The sequence below is a fragment of the Parambassis ranga genome, chromosome 3 (assembly GCF_900634625.1).
Source record: "Parambassis ranga chromosome 3, fParRan2.1, whole genome shotgun sequence".
Taxonomy (NCBI): Eukaryota; Metazoa; Chordata; class Actinopteri; family Ambassidae; genus Parambassis; species Parambassis ranga.
The window spans coordinates 9,230,571-9,248,544 of NC_041024.1; the positions used below are offsets into that span (position 1 = coordinate 9,230,571).

The 17,974-nt window shown below is 42.8% G+C and overlaps 2 protein-coding genes across 4 annotated transcripts; one reads left to right on the plus strand and one right to left on the minus strand.

Annotated features, from left to right (window-relative positions):
- The first annotated feature begins 1,151 nt into the window (after positions 1-1,151).
- Positions 1,152-10,332, plus strand: tpp2 (tripeptidyl peptidase 2). 2 transcript variants are annotated; one of them, XM_028402839.1, is made up of 29 exons: positions 1,152-1,420; positions 2,246-2,374; positions 2,490-2,585; positions 2,703-2,807; positions 2,885-3,009; positions 3,107-3,270; positions 3,419-3,573; positions 3,670-3,746; positions 3,833-3,960; positions 4,043-4,291; positions 4,388-4,503; positions 4,648-4,819; positions 4,903-5,060; positions 5,153-5,229; positions 5,315-5,421; positions 5,607-5,761; positions 5,880-5,996; positions 6,100-6,200; positions 6,279-6,375; positions 6,459-6,596; positions 6,678-6,922; positions 7,122-7,200; positions 8,070-8,108; positions 8,531-8,682; positions 8,761-8,857; positions 8,949-9,079; positions 9,198-9,456; positions 9,592-9,711; positions 9,793-10,332. In XM_028402839.1, the coding sequence occupies exons 1-29, from the start codon at positions 1,256-1,258 to the stop codon at positions 9,880-9,882; spliced, it is 3,843 nt and encodes a 1,280-aa protein (XP_028258640.1). In that variant the 5' UTR covers positions 1,152-1,255; the 3' UTR covers positions 9,883-10,332. The 2 variants fall into 2 exon arrangements, with proteins under 2 accessions (XP_028258640.1, XP_028258642.1); XM_028402841.1 differs by lacking the exon at positions 8,070-8,108.
- Positions 10,333-12,748: 2,416 nt separating this feature from the next.
- On the minus strand, positions 12,749-16,568 carry mettl21ca (methyltransferase 21C, AARS1 lysine a). Of its 2 annotated transcripts, none has more exons than XM_028402843.1 (8): positions 16,492-16,568; positions 16,212-16,355; positions 15,977-16,137; positions 14,871-14,988; positions 14,112-14,789; positions 13,851-13,990; positions 13,655-13,772; positions 12,749-13,576 (listed from the first exon to the last, which is right to left on the minus strand). In XM_028402843.1, exons 2-8 carry the CDS (start codon positions 16,333-16,335, stop codon positions 13,191-13,193), a joined length of 1,725 nt encoding a protein of 574 aa, XP_028258644.1. In that variant the 5' UTR covers positions 16,336-16,355; positions 16,492-16,568; the 3' UTR covers positions 12,749-13,190. The 2 variants fall into 2 exon arrangements, with proteins under 2 accessions (XP_028258644.1, XP_028258645.1); XM_028402844.1 differs by having other exon boundaries at positions 16,212-16,350; positions 16,492-16,529.
- Positions 16,569-17,974: the final 1,406 nt, after the last annotated feature.

The window sequence follows — 17,974 nt, forward strand, 5'->3', positions numbered from 1 at the left end:
GACTGCTAAACTGTTCTATGAATGAATCCTGTCAGTATCAAAGACACACAACTGCAGCAGCCACACAACAGTATTATAGCACCACCCAGTGTAGATGCACAGAAGAGACCGTTGGTGTCACTTAAACCTTTACACAACTTGAATTTAAGTGGTATTATGCTGAAAATAAGGCAATATTAAAAATACAAAAAAAGCACCAGAGATGTGATAAACACTGCTCTCTGCATCTTGTAATAATTTAGTAATTATGTAGTAATTTAATTTAGTTCTTGAAGCTCACATTTCATGTGACAGTAAATATTATTTGTTAATTTATTCATGTAGCCTATGTGCCACTATGCCCTCTGTTAAAATAATGGAGTTTATTTTCGACAGGGCTACAAAGAAATAAAAACTCACTTTAGTGAAATGTATATTCTATTCTAAGTATATTCTATTCTATTCTAAAAATAAAATGTGCTGTCCCACACGCTTACATGTTTCGTGCCTTAAGTGTTTTTCAAAGCACTGTCAGTGTAGAGAAAAAAACGCATGCACACTCGCATTCCTGAACGCGGCCTGAACGGTCTGAATTTTACGATGTTCCACTAGCAGTTTGGAGGACAACCAAGAAGCTGGTTTAAACTGGATTGAGCACAGACACATGTGTGTCATAGCCAGATTTGAAAATAGGTCTGAATGTATCCAGTTTAAAAGCTATCCAGATTCAATCCCGCTCCAGCTGGATTGACTTTCTCCAGTGTGAACGGGGCCTTAGTTACATTGCACTACTGGCCAGCACAGAATAAACCACTCCACATGAGCCAAGTTGGTAAATGAGTCTATTGTATAATGGAACGTTCACCCTGCTTCAGTGCAAAGAGGTGGTGTTATAAGAATGTTGCCATGCAATAGCCTACTAAAAAGGGACTAAAAGACAAAAGATGATTTAGGCAGAAATGGCAGGAAAATGTGTGATTAAAGGTTTACGTATCAACTTCTCCCAAATTAGTATAATGTAATGTAAACTATAGCTGAAATCAGGTGGCTGTGTTATCCAGAACTACCTAAGAATAATACAGGTAGGATCAACAACACATTGTGACACCTGATTTCAAAGGTCCTGTTGGATGGCCTAAAGGTTACAGGGGGATGCGTCAGGGCACAGATCCGCAGGCACTGCCCCTTTAAGCGGCTCTCCTCCCCGTCTCTCCAGCCGTATGCGCTGCTCTCTTCCCCATTTCGCTGCTTTGTTTTCATTGTCACTCTGTTGATCATGGCTGCTCATTCTACCGAAGAACCGTTCCCCTTCCACGGGCTGCTCCCCAAAAAAGAAACCGGCGCCGCTTCTTACCTCACCAGGTTCCCCGAGTATGATGGTCGAGGAGTCCTCGTCGCTATCCTTGACACCGGCGTGGATCCCGGGGCCCCCGGCATGCAGGTAAATCTGACCGGCTGCCTCGTGTTTAGCTACGACCCAGTTGTCGGAAGCTAGCTAAAGCTAAAGGCCCGTCTCATTCACTGCATTTTGCACACAGTCACCCCACGGTCACAGCTAACTAGCAAGCTAGCATCGTTATATAAACACAGTGCCCATAACAGATAGCTCTATGTCTTATATGACAACCAAATTTATATAAAGCAGTTAATAGCAGGTGTCCTCTCCTGCTGTCAGAAAGTGTTTCGGTGCTTGCCGGAAGGACAGTCAACAGCTCAGCTAGCTATCCTGGTGTACATATACCATCCTAGCCTGAAAGCTAATAGCCACACTTGTACGCCTCAGTTTTCCTGCAGCGCTTACAGTTCGTCTTGTCAGTTTTTTAAGGGTTAAATGTTGCCACAAGGTTAGAAGTTGCACATTATAATCGTGTATAATGTTGTAACTGTTAGATAATCTGTAATTACTGAACATGTTAACTGCTAATTCACAGTTAAGTTAGTCTGGCAGCTACACAGTTGCAAATAAATAATAACCATCCTATTTGTTGTTGCTAGGTTAGTTGACAGATACATGCTTAAGGTTAGTCAGTCTGTTTTTTTCATGATGTCACCCTGCTTCAGACATGCTATAAAGGGCCAAAAGTAAACCTGATAACCAGATAAACAAATCTGTTTGAAGGGAGATGTTGCTGTTATCTATCAACTCTACACTCTGGTTTAAAATGACAGGGCCTGATTTGTTTTTATTGTTAGCAGTCATTCTGGAACTGGAAGTCATTCCAGTCTAAATTAAAGTTGATTGACTACTGCTTGCTTTCTGTCTTAGGTCACAACTGAAGGGAAACCAAAGATTGTCGACATCATTGATACGACAGGCAGCGGTGATGTCAACATGACGACTGTGGCGGAGCCCAAAGATGGGACAATCACTGGCCTCTCTGGTAGAACACTTAAGGTTGGCAGACTCTTTTTTGTACTAAGGTTACATGAACAGCAGGAAGTATTCTAATACAGGTATTGCCCTACATCTGAAGTCATTTTTTGGTGATGAGTCTTTTTATGTCTTCCAGATCCCTCCTGCCTGGGTCAATCCATCAGGGAAGTATCACATTGGAGTTAAAAATGGCTATGAGTTCTTCCCCAAGGCTCTTAAAGAAAGAATACAGGTAGGGAGACCTGGCGTTAGTACTGTGCTATGGCCATCACAGTTTTGATTTTGCGTTGCTTGTGATTCATAATGAATGTGGTAATGATCAATGATTTATGCTACTCTTGTCTATTAGAAAGAGCGAAAGGAGAAGATGTGGGACCCAGCGCACAGAGCAGCACTTGCTGAGGTGTCTCGCAAGACCGAAGAGTTTGATCTCGCTCATCCAACACCATCACAGGTCAGACCCAAAAACACTTTGCCTCTGCTCGTCAGTGTTTTGCTCTGTCCTGTCCTTACCATGCCCCCTCTCTCCAGACTGAGAAGCTGCAGAAAGAAGAGCTGCAGAGTCAGTCAGAATTGCTGGCATCACTAGAAAAGAAGTACAGTGACCCTGGTCCTGTATATGACTGTGTGCTTTGGCATGACGGTGTCACATGGAAGTAAGAACATGCTTTTTATTTTCCTCTTCACTACCTTCAACTATATACTAATAATGTATTTATTGATCATGCTGTCTGTTGCTTCTGTTCTCTTTAGGGCTGTAGTTGACCTTTCAGAGTGTGGAGAGCTTTCTCAGTGCACTGTGCTGAGCTCATACAGAGAGACACAGGAGTATGCCACGTTAGGAAATGCTGAGATGCTCAACTACTCTGTTAATATTTATGATGAAGGAAACACTCTGTGCATCGTCACTAGTGGAGGTGAGGTATCCTGAAGCATGAAATCCCATCTTCTTTCAATAGAATAATGATTTAGTCATTTCCAGTATAATGGAAAGTTACTCCAGATTCAACCTTTATGACTCCATAAAGTATTCGCTTGTATAACTTGCTTGTGTTTATTTTGAAGGGGCTCATGGAACACACGTGGCAAGTATTGCAGCAGGTTACTTCCCAGAGGAACCAGAGCGTAATGGGGTTGCCCCCGGTGCCCAAATCCTGTCTCTAAAGATTGGAGACACCCGCCTCAGCACCATGGAAACAGGCACAGGACTCATCCGCGCGGTATAGTCCTCAAATATCGATACTACCTGTCTACCTTTGGTTTAATAAGTAGATATTTACCTCACTTTGTTCTGTATATGTCTCTGTCCCTCAAAGATGATTGAAGTTATCAACTACAAGTGTGACCTGGTTAACTATAGCTATGGGGAGGCGACCCACTGGCCTAATTCAGGGTAAGTGTTATGAGGGTGTTGTTTCAGTATGCTAGATCTGTCATTTGTTGTGACACAGTGTAACTGATTGGGAAATTGTCTTGCAGGAGGATCTGTGAGGTGATCACAGAGGCTGTGCAGAAGCACAACGTAATTTTTGTTTCAAGTGCAGGAAATAATGGCCCCTGCCTCTCCACAGTGGGCTGCCCTGGAGGAACCACCAGCAGCGTCATAGGTGCGTTCTGATTACACTTTCAGTGAAGTGTTGTTTTCTTTATATTTTTCATTTTGCATTTCTCGCTCATTTATCTGTGTAGGAGTTGGAGCCTATGTGACTCCAGACATGATGGTGGCAGAGTATTCCCTGAGGGAGAAGCTGCCCCCTAACCAGTACACGTGGTCCTCCAGGGGCCCCAGCACTGACGGGGCGCTGGGGGTCAGCATCAGTGCCCCTGGTGGTGCTATTGCATCTGTACCCAACTGGACCCTTCGTGGTACCCAGCTAATGAATGGCACATCTATGTCATCCCCTAATGCCTGTGGCGGCATCGCACTAGTCCTCTCAGGTGTGTCAATGCTCTTGGACTGATAATAGGTGTGGGCATGTGTCGCATGTCTAACAGTGTGTGTGTGACAGTTGTGTGTTATTTTGTGTGATATAGGACTGAAGCAGAATGGGATCAGCCCCTCTGTTCCAGCTGTGAGGAGAGCGCTGGAAAACACGGCTCTCAAGGTTGATGACATTGAGGTGTTTGCACAGGGCCACGGAATAATCCAGGTAACTTGAGTTAGCTTCTGTTTGTAACATGTTCCCTTTTCTTTTTCTTTTGGCATGTTGTTTTATTTTCACTTTGGGTATTTTAGGATTTCTTTACAGTTTTTTGAGAGCCATTCAGTAATCTGCTCTCTCGATTCATCTCAGGTGGACAAAGCGTTAGACTACCTCACCCAGCACGCCTCCTTACCCACAAGCCACCTGGGCTTCTCAGTAAGTGTGGGATCACAGAGAGGCATCTACCTCAGAGACCCAGGCCAAGTTCTTGCGCCTTCGGATCACGGAGTAGGAATTGAACCCATCTTCCCAGAGAACACAGGCATGTAGTAGTGCAGCATAACACAGACATCTTTGACAGCATTTTATTTTGCTTTGTTTTCATTTCTTTGTCATCCATCACAGGAAACTCTGAAAGAATCTCCTTGCAGCTACATTTGGCGCTCACATGTGCTGCCCCTTGGGTCCAGTGCCCCTCTCATCTAGAGCTGATGAATCAGTGTCGCCATGTCAATGTCCGCATCGATCCTGTGGGACTGAGAGAAGGAGTGCACTACACAGAGGTGGGCACAAGACGAAGATGGGAGCCATGGAAATCTTGTTTCTGTGTGTGTATTTGTGCATCACTGTGACTGTGCATCACTGCGTTTTTCAGGTGTGTGGGTACGATACAGCAGCACCTAGCTGTGGCCCGCTGTTTAGAGTTCCAATCACAGTTATTATCCCTGCCAAGTGAGTGATATCTTACAAGCTTTTTTTTCCCAAGAACTATCTTATTTCTTTATTTTGTCTGACCGCGTCCTGTTTGTTCTGATAGAGTGACAGATAGCCGCAATCAGGAGGTGAGTTTCACAGATGTACACTTCAGACCAGGCCAGATCAGACGGCACTTCATCACTGTTCCTCATGGGGCCTCCTGGGCAGGTCAGTATCTCTGAGATAAGTGCTTTATTTACATTTGTAGGTGACCACTTTCAGGCCAGGTTGTAGAAAAAAGATTCTCACTTATGGGTGGAGTTGTGTTGTGTAGAAGTATTACTTATTCTGGGTTGTTTTTTTTAACAATTCTACTCTCTTTTCCTTGTACGGTACTTGTGTCTCTCCTGTAGAGATTACATTGACCTCTCATTCAGGAGATGTGTCATCAAAGTTTGTTCTTCATGCGGTGCACCTGGTCAAACAGAAAGCCTACAGAGCTAACGAGTTCTACAAGTTCTCCTCGCTGTTGGAAAGAGGCTCACTAACTGAAGCTTTCCCTGTTCTGGTACATAATTGCATTTACAATATACATTATTATACCAATGAATTTAATGCTTATTGAGCTCTTAAGTTGACAGATGCCTGAATCAGCTACGCAAATGATCCTTTTTTGTCTTCCTTAGTCGGGCAAGGTGGTGGAGTTTTGCATTGCACGCTGGTGGGCCAGCCTGGGTGACGTCACAGTGGACTACAGCATCTCATTCCATGGACTTAACACTTCTCCTTCACCCCTGCACATAGTAAGAACCCTACCGATACACCAGTCAACAGCATCAAAAAGGAGCCTAGATTTAGGCAGTATCTGTTATTTTTTGTTTATAACTCTCACTTGTCATGTCCCAGCATGCCTCAGAGGGAGTGACAAGTTTTGACGTGTCTTCACCTCTAAGATATGAAGAGGTGTCCCCCACTATCACCCTCAAGTCATGGGTTCAGCCCCTGAGGTAAACACATACACACACACACAGCATTCTTTGATGATGATGATAGATTGTGTTTGAGCTCTCTTGTTGTTCTTGTAGGCCCTTAAGTTCAAAGATAAAGGCCTTGGGAACGAGGGATATTCTACCTAATAACAGACAACTCTATGAGATAGTCCTCACCTACAGCTTTCACCAGGTACTGGCAAAGTCATCAGCATATTTCACAAGAAGAATATAGTGTTAGTATATGTGTGTAATATTCTTTTGCACTGTCCTCAGCCTAAGAGTGGAGAGGTTACACCCAGCTGCCCAATGCTGTGTGAGCTGCTGTATGAGTCCGAGTTTGACAGTCAACTCTGGATGCTGTTTGACCAGAACAAGAGACTGCTGGGCTCAGGGGACGCCTATCCACACCAGGTACACTTAGCTACATGCAAAAGATGGAGAAATCATTTCTTGTCTGCAGTGATCTAACATATCTCCACTTTTCTCCTCCAGTATTCTCTGAAACTGGAAAAGGGCGACTACACTTTACGTCTGCAGGTTCGCCATGAGCAGTCCAGCGAACTAGAGCGCCTTAAAGACCTGCCGTTTGTGGTTTCACACCGTTTGTCTAACACCCTCAGTTTGGATGTCTATGAGACACACCGCGCCGCCCTCATGTCTAAGAAGAAATCTAACACGGTCACCTTGTGCCCTGGTGCCATGCAGCCCTTCTATGTCACATCCCTGCCAGACGACAAGTGAGTTAGCAAATGATCCATTTAGACTCTAATAATCTGCACAAGACGCTTTTAGCATGCTGTGGGATAAACATTGCATCTACTGTAAATTGAAACCTTTTTAGTTTTGAAATGAGAGATGATAAAAAATCCTTCTTGAGGCCATATTTCTCCATGTTAAAGATATCATAAGTGTGATATTTTTATCTCTTTCTTTCAGAATCCCTAAGGGTACGAGTCCAGGATGTTATCTTTCAGGCTCTCTTGTTGTGCCCAAGAGCGAGTATGGAAAGAAAGCTGTGAGTGGCTGTCTGTTCTTTTTTAATCTCAATACTTCAGAGCAGCAGTCAGTCGTGCTCATCAGGCAAATAAGGACAAAACACAGCATGATGATTTGGCAGGCAACTATCATCATAGTCCTTTATTGTGTCCTGGTTAATGGTGTAGAGATTGAACGTGAGTTAAGTACTCATGGCCCTCATGATTAGACCAGCCCAGTGCTTGGCTGTTAGTAGCGGTTTTCAAATTATCTGACGGGGAACTCTTATCACTTTTAATGTAATATAATGAGTCTTGTCTGCTGATTCTTAAATTGAGTGCTGTCAGTTTCATTAATGCATGATAATTTTGTCTTTTTCACTCATTTGCCTTTGTCCATGCTTCTTTTTCACTGCAGAAAAAAAACCTAAAAAATCTCTCAGCCATGTTTTCACCGTGTGTTTTGGGAAAGTCATAAAAGAAAAACAAAAATAGATTTTAACTTTCACAGTTTATTCCATTATTACATTGGTCTGTAGAGATAAAAAATCAGTCAAAAATACAAATGAGACATTTAAATTCGGATACTTTTACAATGGCAAATGTTGAATTTTTTTAGCCTTTTTTTGGTGTTTTCTTGAGCTGATTTTGTTTTTGTGGCTCCAGTGCAATTTCTTTTGCTCAAGACATAATAATACAGAGTCAAATATTAAATGATTATACATTTCGTTTGCACGAGGTAGAAATCAGAGCTTATCATCAGCAAGAATTGCTCAATAAATGAAACAAAAGGTAGGTGGTTGGAATCTCTGAATGAGGATAAAACATAGACTGAAGAGAGAGAGAGAGAGAATCCTTTTTGGTGTGTTTGTATTGTCTCTTCCTTACTGTGTGTTATTCTGACCACCAGGGGCAGGCCTCTGCAAAACGACAAGGAAAGTTTAAAAAGGTACTGGATGAGCTAGAAACACCATACAACAGAGCGTCCACTGCTCTCCTACCATCTGGAAATGGCATATTCCTTACCCTATGATGGGATTTGTTTACATCTGCATTGATCATCTCGAAGCATGTCAACATTTCTGGACTGAAAATTTCAATAGACTAGTTGTAATAATTATTTTAGTTTTCTGGTGGTCAGTTCAATTAATTATTTATGTATACATATTTATTAATATATTTAAATAATGATCACTATTTTCAGTATTACAAATACTTTTTAACTCTTTAAAGAAAGATAACCAGGACAATTGTTGTGTCTCAGAACATGACATTAGTAGAAGAGGCTGAGCAATTGGGATACTGGTATAGATGGATTTTATTGTATAAGGTATTGTTTTAATCAACTTCTCCGCGTGTGTATTCATGCAGGATGTTGTTCCAGTCATCTACCACTTAATTCCTGCTCCCAACAAGTCAAAGAATGGAGGGAAGGAGAAGGACAAAGAAGCAGACAAAGAGAAAGATGTGAAGGAGGAGTTCGCAGAAGCCATGAGAGATCTGAAGATTCAGTGGATGACAAAGTAAGGAGCCCTTTCTAATAAGCCACACGATGTAGTCCCATAGTCTTTCATTTCTCTAAACTCAATTCATCTGTTCAGATTGGACTCCAGCTCCATCTACGATGAACTGATAGAAAACTATTCGGATCATCTTCCACTGCATGTACAGAGACTGCATCAGCTGGACTCAGAAAAGGTAAAATAGCATGAATTGAAGGAGACATAGGAAGTGTGTGTTGTGTTTCAGTAGTGGTAGGATTTTTGCTCATATTTGTGGTTGTGTTAAGGAGCGTGCAAAACGTCTGAAGGAGGTGTTGTCAGCTGCGGACATCATCATTTCCCACGTTGACCAAACAGCCTTGGCTGTTTACCTCACCATGAAGACAGACCCTCGGCCGGATGCAGCAACCATTAAGACGTAAGTCAAAAAAAAGAAAAGCATTAATAGTAGAATCATTTCAAGCATCTTATCATGTGAATGAACCATAAAGATCTTGATAAACCGGATATTACACCTGCTCACTTCTGTGTTTCAGTGACATGGAGAAGCAGAAGTCGTCTCTGCTGGATGCTCTGTGCAGGAAGGGCTGCGCTCTGGCTGATCAGCTCCTGCTGCCCCCTGCCTCACAGGACGGCGCCGCTGCTGTTGTCACGGGACAAGCGACAGCAGCAGCAGCAGAGGAGGTTGAGGAGCAGGCGGCCAGCAGTTCAGATGACACTCAGCACAGCGTGCCTAAAGCCCTGATGGATACATTTTGGGAGGTGCAGAAGTGGGCAGAGCTAACCGACTCCAAGGTGAACAGAATGTTTCTAAGTTAAACTTCCACAAAAACCAATGTGCTGTTCTCCCGTTTTATTTATGGACATGTGAATTTGGTGGAATGATTCATTGTATTTGGTTTGACCTTGGTTTTTATCTGCTGTTTTTAGGTATTAATGTTTTCATACAAGCACGCTCTGGTGAACAAGATGTACGGCCGAGCCTTAAAATACGCCTCAAAGATGGTGGAAGAGAAGCCCAGCAAAGAGAACATGAAGAACTGCATCCAGGTGTGACGGCAGTAACGGCTCATATTCCTCTCACAAAAAAAAAGAAAAATTCTTTTGTTAAAACTTTTTCTTGTTTTCCAGATAATGCGTCATCTTGGATGGACACACTGTGCTAACTTCAGTGAGAACTGGCTCCCAGTCATGTACCCTGCAGACTACACACCCTTTTAGACACATACACACATCGTTACTCAGTAACTTTAATATCGTGTCCCTCAGGGTCACATGGTCTATGCATTGCATCTGACCAACCAGCTGCCTCCTGGCATTTTTTTTAATATTATTATAGGTGACTACCAAAATAAAGGACAATATCGAGTGTGGTTATTTGAATGCTATTGACCACAAAACAACAAATGAAAATCTTAGTCAGATCTTGTCTTTTATTTTGTTGTCGTCTACAAATTTGGAGGCTTTCACAACCACACGTCTTCAATACAGGACTCCATAACATATAAATTCTCTTGTGTAAATACTGTAAAAAAAAAAAAAGGGGCCGGCGTGGACTCTAGGGATGAATCTCTAGTCTTTAAATAAATAACTGTGACCCCATTTAGAAGAATCATTACGATGCTACAGCGAGACGACAGGAGGACTCGCTGCTGCACAATGTTCGGACCTGAGAACACACAGAGAATTTGCCTAATCCCTGACTTAAAAGGGAGTCGTGGACAGAACTTAATCTTCCTTTTTCTTTCTTTTCTTATTGTTTTCTGCCAGGCTGGGTTGGTTAACATTGGTCTTGTCTGTCTCGGAACACAAAACAGTGTCGAGGTGCCTTTCTACATGTACCTTAGCTTTTTTTTTCTGATGGGCTGTAAAACAGTGCGAGGTTTTTGACCACAGCTATCACTAGTGTCTGTCAACACACTTGTAGTTCACCTGTCAACCTCTGGTGTCAAATGTGGTTTTTTTAAAGCTCACGCCTGCAGCGTGTGCACGCTGAATGCAGGCCATCAGTGACTCGTCAGGTAACATGAAGCTACATACATACACCTAGCTGGCTTCCGCTTACCTGTTGGCATTGCTGCAGTGAGCTGAGCAGCACATTTAACAAACCTCACTAAACATATTGATGCAGTTGTGGGCAGCAGCAGGATGTTCAGATCAGAATTCATGTTTATGATATATCTTCTCACAGTATTAGGGACATTTCATGGCAGCATTCAAAATGCTGCACTTGTACACAGTGTCATAAAATAATGTACATACACACGTAACATACAGAATATTAAGATGCAATAGGTATATATATAACAAATATTATTCTAATTGATGTATTTTGCATATATATGCATGTCTTCTAAGATGTAAGGAAGAATAGTTTTGTGTGGAAGCCAATTTTAGTTCGTTTCAAAGGAAAGATTTTTAATCTGAGGCAAGATGCTGACATTATCCACTGTTGTTACTTTCTTGAGTGTGTGTGTGTGTGTGTGTGTGTGTTTTGAGTGACTTCATGTGTACTTGTGAGCATATTTTGTGTACATGAACTTTTTTTTCTCCCCAACTGAAAGAGTAGACCTTTAGAGAGATGTTTAAGCATCAGGTTTGTTAAGCTACCATGTTTGTTTTAAAGGGTCACATTATTGGATTTGTTACTACAAATTAGTATTGGTGTGTATGTTTTACCATATCATGACCTTGAGGTGCATACAGTAAAGATGCCAACATGGCACTTACTGTGATACCACAATGAAAGTCAGCTGCTGACTGTTTAGGTATCAGGATGTGTAATGCTGGTTAATGCAGTTAATGTTTACTCTGTGAAGAGGCGTGCAGGGCTTCATGGTGTGCTGAACAGCAGCAGGTTGGACCTCTTGGCATGTGGTGAGGAACTACCAATAGTTTCCGTCAGCCCACAGTACACCTGACAGATGCTTCATGAAGCGGTTTCACTTGATGACCCCCTCATCAGCTCTGTGTAACAAACCATTTGGGAACTTGAGAAACAGAAATCCATGTTTTCATATTCAGGATTTCCCAACTGTTTTCATCTTTTAATCCATGAAACAGGAAGTGGGAATTTGTGTGTCACTTTAACTGAAGGAGGATTTTTCCTGGTTTGTCAGAGGACATATCAAAGCATTGCATACACTTAAGTGATAAAGTCTGCTACAAGTATGGTGGTTCTATCTTGTGTTTTCATCTGTCCTTGATTGTTGTTTTCAGCCCTCTCACAAGAGGACAGTCCTCACTTAATGTAAAAGCAGCTGCTTTTTAAGGCTCTTAGTCATCATGTGAGTTAAAGTCTTTTCTCAGAGTAAATTTGGTCGTCACAGCTCATGTTTACCCAGGAGTAAGAGCTCCTTGTGTTTCTGTTTTTAGCTGTAACTTGTATCACTTTCAGCAGCAGCCTCAGCACAGGGCCTCTCCAAGCACGCTGTGGTTTGCTGGAGTCACTTCTAGCAGGGTTTGGGCAGTTTTTTCCTGTTTTTGTCCCTTTTTTGTCCTCTTTCTTGTGTGTTTATGTTCTGACAGTTGTTCGATTTAGGGCTCAGCTCTCTACAGTACACGTTGCCAATGACAGTCTCCGAAAATGGCCTTAACTTTTCACCACAGGACTTCACCGTCCACTCCGGCACCAAACAGATGTCTCGTATCTGTCGCTCTCAGTCTGTCGGGTGTCAGGAAAGAGTTCAGAAATGCTTCTTATGGATGTTGAGTGTTTATATTTTTAGTCATAAAAATCTAGTAAATGCCAATATTTTAAAAGAATGTTACGAAGTAAGGTTGTATGCTCTTAGTATTATTTTATAACCATTCTTTCTCGATGTATGGGAACGACCCGAGCCGCTGTCGCACTCTTTTTGTGGTCACATGGAATTAAATCACAAACCAGAAAAATGACACTGAATAAAGATGATTTGGAAGAATCAAAGTGTGCACTGTTTATCACTTACATAAAAAATACAATTCACATGCCAAAATATGTTAAACAACATATGTTCTCATAGTCCAATAACAAAAAGAAGAACTGAATAACTGAAGCTGATCATAAGTTGTCAACATAGTTGGTTCATTATCATTATGGTTCACTGGAAACTGCAGTTCTACATAACCAATATATTGCAGAGGTCAGATAAACAACACCTAAATCAAATATTTTGATTTTTCCAGACAAGTTTTGTAAATGCATTGACCTCGTTTGTGGGTAGAGGCAGTGATTTGTAGCACTTTGAATGCCACAAATTCACATCAAGTTTCATCACACTGGAGAGAAGGCGGAATCAAGTCACACTACAGAACAATGGAAAAATACTTACTACCATTTATCCTTGGCAGCAGAATGTATTGCATTTTTGGCAAAAGTTTACTGATTAATTGTTGTTTAGGAACTTTAATCTGAAATCTGCACCTAAATATTTGCACCTCTGATCATTTACAGATTATTGTCCTCTATATAGACCACTGTGCTGTCAGATCGTTGATTCTGTTTAAACTGTAGCATGTGTGAATATGTTAGAATATGCTGTCTTTTCTCATTCTTTACTCTTTCCCATGAAGATCTTCATCTCTCCATCTTCAGCCAGTAAACTTGTGTGAAATGCCTTTTTAAAGTTCTCAGTAAAAGTCAGATCAGTCGGAAACCTGACCTTGTTGGCCCAGATCAGAGTCGTTCCTGGTTTGCAGAAATGTTTCATGGTGGCCAGGAGCTCGTCCAGGAAGTCGTGATGGTAGACCACATCAGCTGCCAGCACGTAGTCATACCTGTAAACAGATGAAGGGTAGGTGCTCTCCAAGTCATATCCCCAGGACAGAGTTGCCACCTCAGGTATGTGTCTGCAGCGGCCCCTGGTGTTCCTCATCACGTTGGCTCGGAGGTTACTCAGCAAATCAGGTAAGTCTGTAGCTCTCACTGAAGCCCCTAAAGATGCGGAGATACAACATCTGTCAATATAAACACAGTGTGTAACACAGCCGCCACTCTTGTGTGATGGCTCACCCAGCAGACTGGCCACAATGGCCACCAGTCCTGTTCCTGCGCCGAGCTCCAGCACCTTCTGCCCCTGCAGGTTCACCGTGTGCCTGTTGTTGTCCAAGAAGGAGCACAAAGCCACCGCCTGCAGGACAGGAAGATGGGATTCAGTGAGTTGTACAATAAATATGTGAAATTTGTAGTATTTTAAAGAAATGCTCACAGCTGGCCACATCACTGCTCCGAAAGAGTCAATGGATGCATAAATGGTGATGTCCTGTCCTGCATAGTGGTAGATGTCTTTGTCAAGGCGCTGAATGATGCAGGGCGCCCACTGCTGCAGCACAGCCGTCTGCTTCTGTCCTGTGGAGGGAAACAAAAAATAACTTTATTAATAATGAAATTTTAAGAGCAGCTTTTTGCAGCTGGGTGATCAAACACAAAAATAGACTCTGATGTTTGATGTTTATATTAAGCAAGTTGCCTGAAATGCCTTCATCACTTGTGTCCTTTTCCTCTTCTTCATAGTCATCATCTTCCACCTTCTCCTCTGTGTCACACTCTGACTCCTCCTTTTTCTCCTCTCCTGTTTCATCCTCTAATATGTCAGATTTCCATGCTTCGTCATTATCATTCTCTTCTTCTTCAATCTTTTCGTCGTGTTTTTGCTCCGTGTTCTCTTCTTCACTCATCGCATCCTCCTCTTCCCCACTCTGTCCTTCCTTCCCCACCTCCAGCAGATCTTGGATTTCCAGCTTCTCCTCACCCGTTCCCTCTTCCTCTCTACTCGTTGCCATGAAGATCTTCAGCTCTCCATCTTCAGCCAGTAAACTTGTGTGAAATGCCTTTTTAAAGTTCTCAGTAAAAGTCAGATCAGTCGAAAACCTGACCTTGTTGGCCCAGATCAGAGTCGTTCCTGGTTTGCAGAAATGCTTCATGGTGGCCAGGAGCTCGTCCAGGAAGTCGTGATGGTAGACCACGTCAGCTGCCAGCACGTAGTCATACCTGTAAACAGATGAAGGGTAGGTGCTCTCCAAGTCGTAGCCCCAGGACAGAGTCGCCACCTGAGGCGTGTGTCTGCAGCGGCCCCTGGTGTTTCTGCATATGTTGACTCTGAGGTTGCTCAGGACCTCTGGAAGGTCTGTGGCTGTGACCCAGCCACCTGAGAATGGTGACAAACAGGTATTATAACTGTAGGTTTGTGTGTGAGAAGAACAAGTTCATGTACAGTATTGTTACATACCGAGAAGGGCTGCTACAACAGATAACAGGCCAGTTCCTGCACCGATCTCCAGGACTGCTTTGTCCACAAGACTCAGCTGTCCACGATGAGTGTCAAGGTAGTGACAGAGAGCCAAAGCCTGAGGGGCACCAGGATTACTGTTACAGTCATACTGACATTAATTCAATGTTACCCTAGAGCTTTATGATGAAAATAAGTTTTTCCAGCTAAAATTATTTAATTGCTCTTTGTGTCATTAAGATCCAGGAGCTTTTTTTTTTTTGCAGGGCAGCAGTGGCTCAGTGGTGAGCAGGGTTGTCCAATAACCGGAAGGTCGGCGGTTCGACCCCAGCTCCTCCCTAGTCGTTGTTGTGTGTCCTTGGGCATTGCCTCCAGTGCACTCACTGGTGTATGAATGCGTATGAATGAATCGGCGGTGGTCGGAGAGGCCGTAGGCGCACCTTGGCAGCCACGTCTCCGTCAGTCTCCCCCTGGGGAGCTGTGGCTACCACTGGTAGCTTACCACTGCCACTGTGTGAATGTGGTGTGAAAGAATAATGCATCTCAATGTAAGCGCTTTGAGTGCCTGCCCAACAGAGCAGAAAAGCGCAATATAAGACCAATGCATTATTTATTATTATTATTTTTCTGAAGAGCATGCTATGTGTCTGAAAGCTCAAAAGACAAAAAACTGAAAGTTTGTAGCCTGGCTGGAACGGAGAAAGGAGAGATAGTGGATGTTTTTCAGGGAGAGGGAGGTTGATTACTCTGCAGATGACTTGCTGGTTTGCTGATTACCCTCTCTTCTTTATCTGCAGTAGAGTGCTGGGGGGGGGGGGGGGGGGGGGGGAATCCCACATGCAAAATGTAGCAGCAGCTGAGAGGTGTTGTGCAGCATTCAAGTCGAACATTGTGCACTCTGTGTTGCTGCATTTTGTGTGAAGTTGTGGTGTGAAAATATTTCTGACTGCAACAATGAGTGTCCATGAGGAGAGTCCCTGTAGCAATGCAGTATTGCAATGTTGTGCTGGCTATATCAGTAAACAGAGATGTTCACTCTAAAGTGGTGCAGCATTCTGTATGTGTACCACTGTGGAAAGAAAACAAGAGGAAACTGTGCTTCTCACCGCTGGCCATATCATGCCTGCAAATGAGTCCAGACCCTCTTGGATGACGATCTCCTGGCCGACATAGTTGTACACCTCTCTACCTGCTCTGCAAAAGAAACATGGAGCCCAGGCCGGTCTCTGCTGCTTCTGGACAGCTGAATCCTCTGTTTGGGTGTCATCTGAAAAATATCACAGTCAGACGTTTAGTTCTGTGTTGCCGAACCAAACATGCAACACAAAACCGTACATTTACCCCCTTTTTCTTCTTCCTCTTTGTCATCTTCTTCTTCGTCTTTTTCTTCCTCTTCCTCCACCTCTTCCTCCCCACTTGTCATGTAATTAATATCCTCCACAATGCTTGTGGACAGGGTATCCATACAAGATGTTCTGTGCTGTGCTGTGTTTAAAATAAAATAAGTCATGCATTTGTTTCTCTATCTTGTAGCTAAAAACATCCCAACAAATGAATTAAGTTACAGTTTAGTCTTAAATCTAATGAAAACCTCAGCTCTTTTCTGTGGCTTCTGACCTACCTGCTGCTCTATTTTCCAATGAAAGGCCTCAGAAGCAATCCCACTGCATCTGGAGACCTCTGACTGTGAGGTTATAGGGGCTCAGCATCCTGCAGGACACACCCATCCTCATCACAAGGGCATAAGGATATTTTTAGAGCCTTGCCTATGAGGAATAAACACAAGATACAAGAGCAGAGTGCACGTAGATACAAAAACAAGGATGAGCAAAGCAAGGGTTCCAAAAGCAGGGAGAGAGAGAGAGAGAGAGAAATTTATGATATCAACAGTATGGATCATTGCTTCCAGTGTTGCTTATGGGCCTCTCTCCTGGTGCTTTGCAGAAGCCTCCCTGGTCCGTAACCTCATACTGGATGAAGGAATGTTTTGTCAAAGAGGGTGCAGTGATCTGTGGGTTCACATCAGTCTAGTTAGTGCATGTTATGCCAGTAATGCATCAGATTTACTTGGTAGTCTACAAATAGTCACAGAGACACAGGGGGGATAAGCCATCCTCAGATACAGGCCAATGCATGATTTGTGTTTGGCATGAAGGTATCTTGGCAGGGTGTGTGTGCTAGTACCAAAACATATGAAAACCTGAACACCTAATAGGCTTTCTTCTCCAATACTTTCATCACACAATAATGATCGCCTGACTTCAAAATGATGCACGTAGTCTGGATCATGTCCATGCTTTGCTTGCTTTTTCTGCAATGGCCTAAATTGCTTCACCAGAGATGAGAAGTAACCAGATCAGTCTGGCATGCTGCCTGCATGTATCAAGAAAGGAAGGGGGGCTCCAGTGACATAAACCTCAATTAGCCTTCTCTAGGTTACATTTTAACCGTCTCTAACCATGAAGTATCACGTCCAAGTTTTAGGTGTCATCAAGCTAAAACTACTCACACCCCAAAAGTCCATCCATGAGCTTTGGGTGGATTTAGTGCTGTTTGATTGATTACAGGTGTGAATATGGGAGTTCTTAAGCCCACACAGTGTTTTAACTGTTTGTTAGTAAGATGTTGTTGAAAGTGCAATAGAGGTAACTGATATGCTTGAGGACAGACAATTTTCAGCTGTTGGGTATTTGTTTGCCTTGACAATGACAGCAGCTATCAGTGCTGCAAGCTTAGATAACTTCTTTTTATAATCCATCTCCTCACCGCTCCTCTGTAGCCAAACAACACACATTCATCGCACAGGCAAAGTGACAAGGAATGATTGGACAGAAAACCAACTATAAATGAGATCTCAGGTTTAATAGGTCACATTAATACCAAGAGACTCTAACTTACTTTCTCCAAGAGCGTGACATTGGTGTTCATGTTACTTAAGAAGCACTGAGTACCCAATATAGAAGTAACATTCAATTTGACCTACTTACCTGAGGATCATCAACAACAAAGAAGCCATGTGTTGATAGTCTGATTCATACTGTAAGCCCCTGGTTGCTATTGTGAAAACGTACGGCTCCATATATTTTCATTGAACTTTATTTATC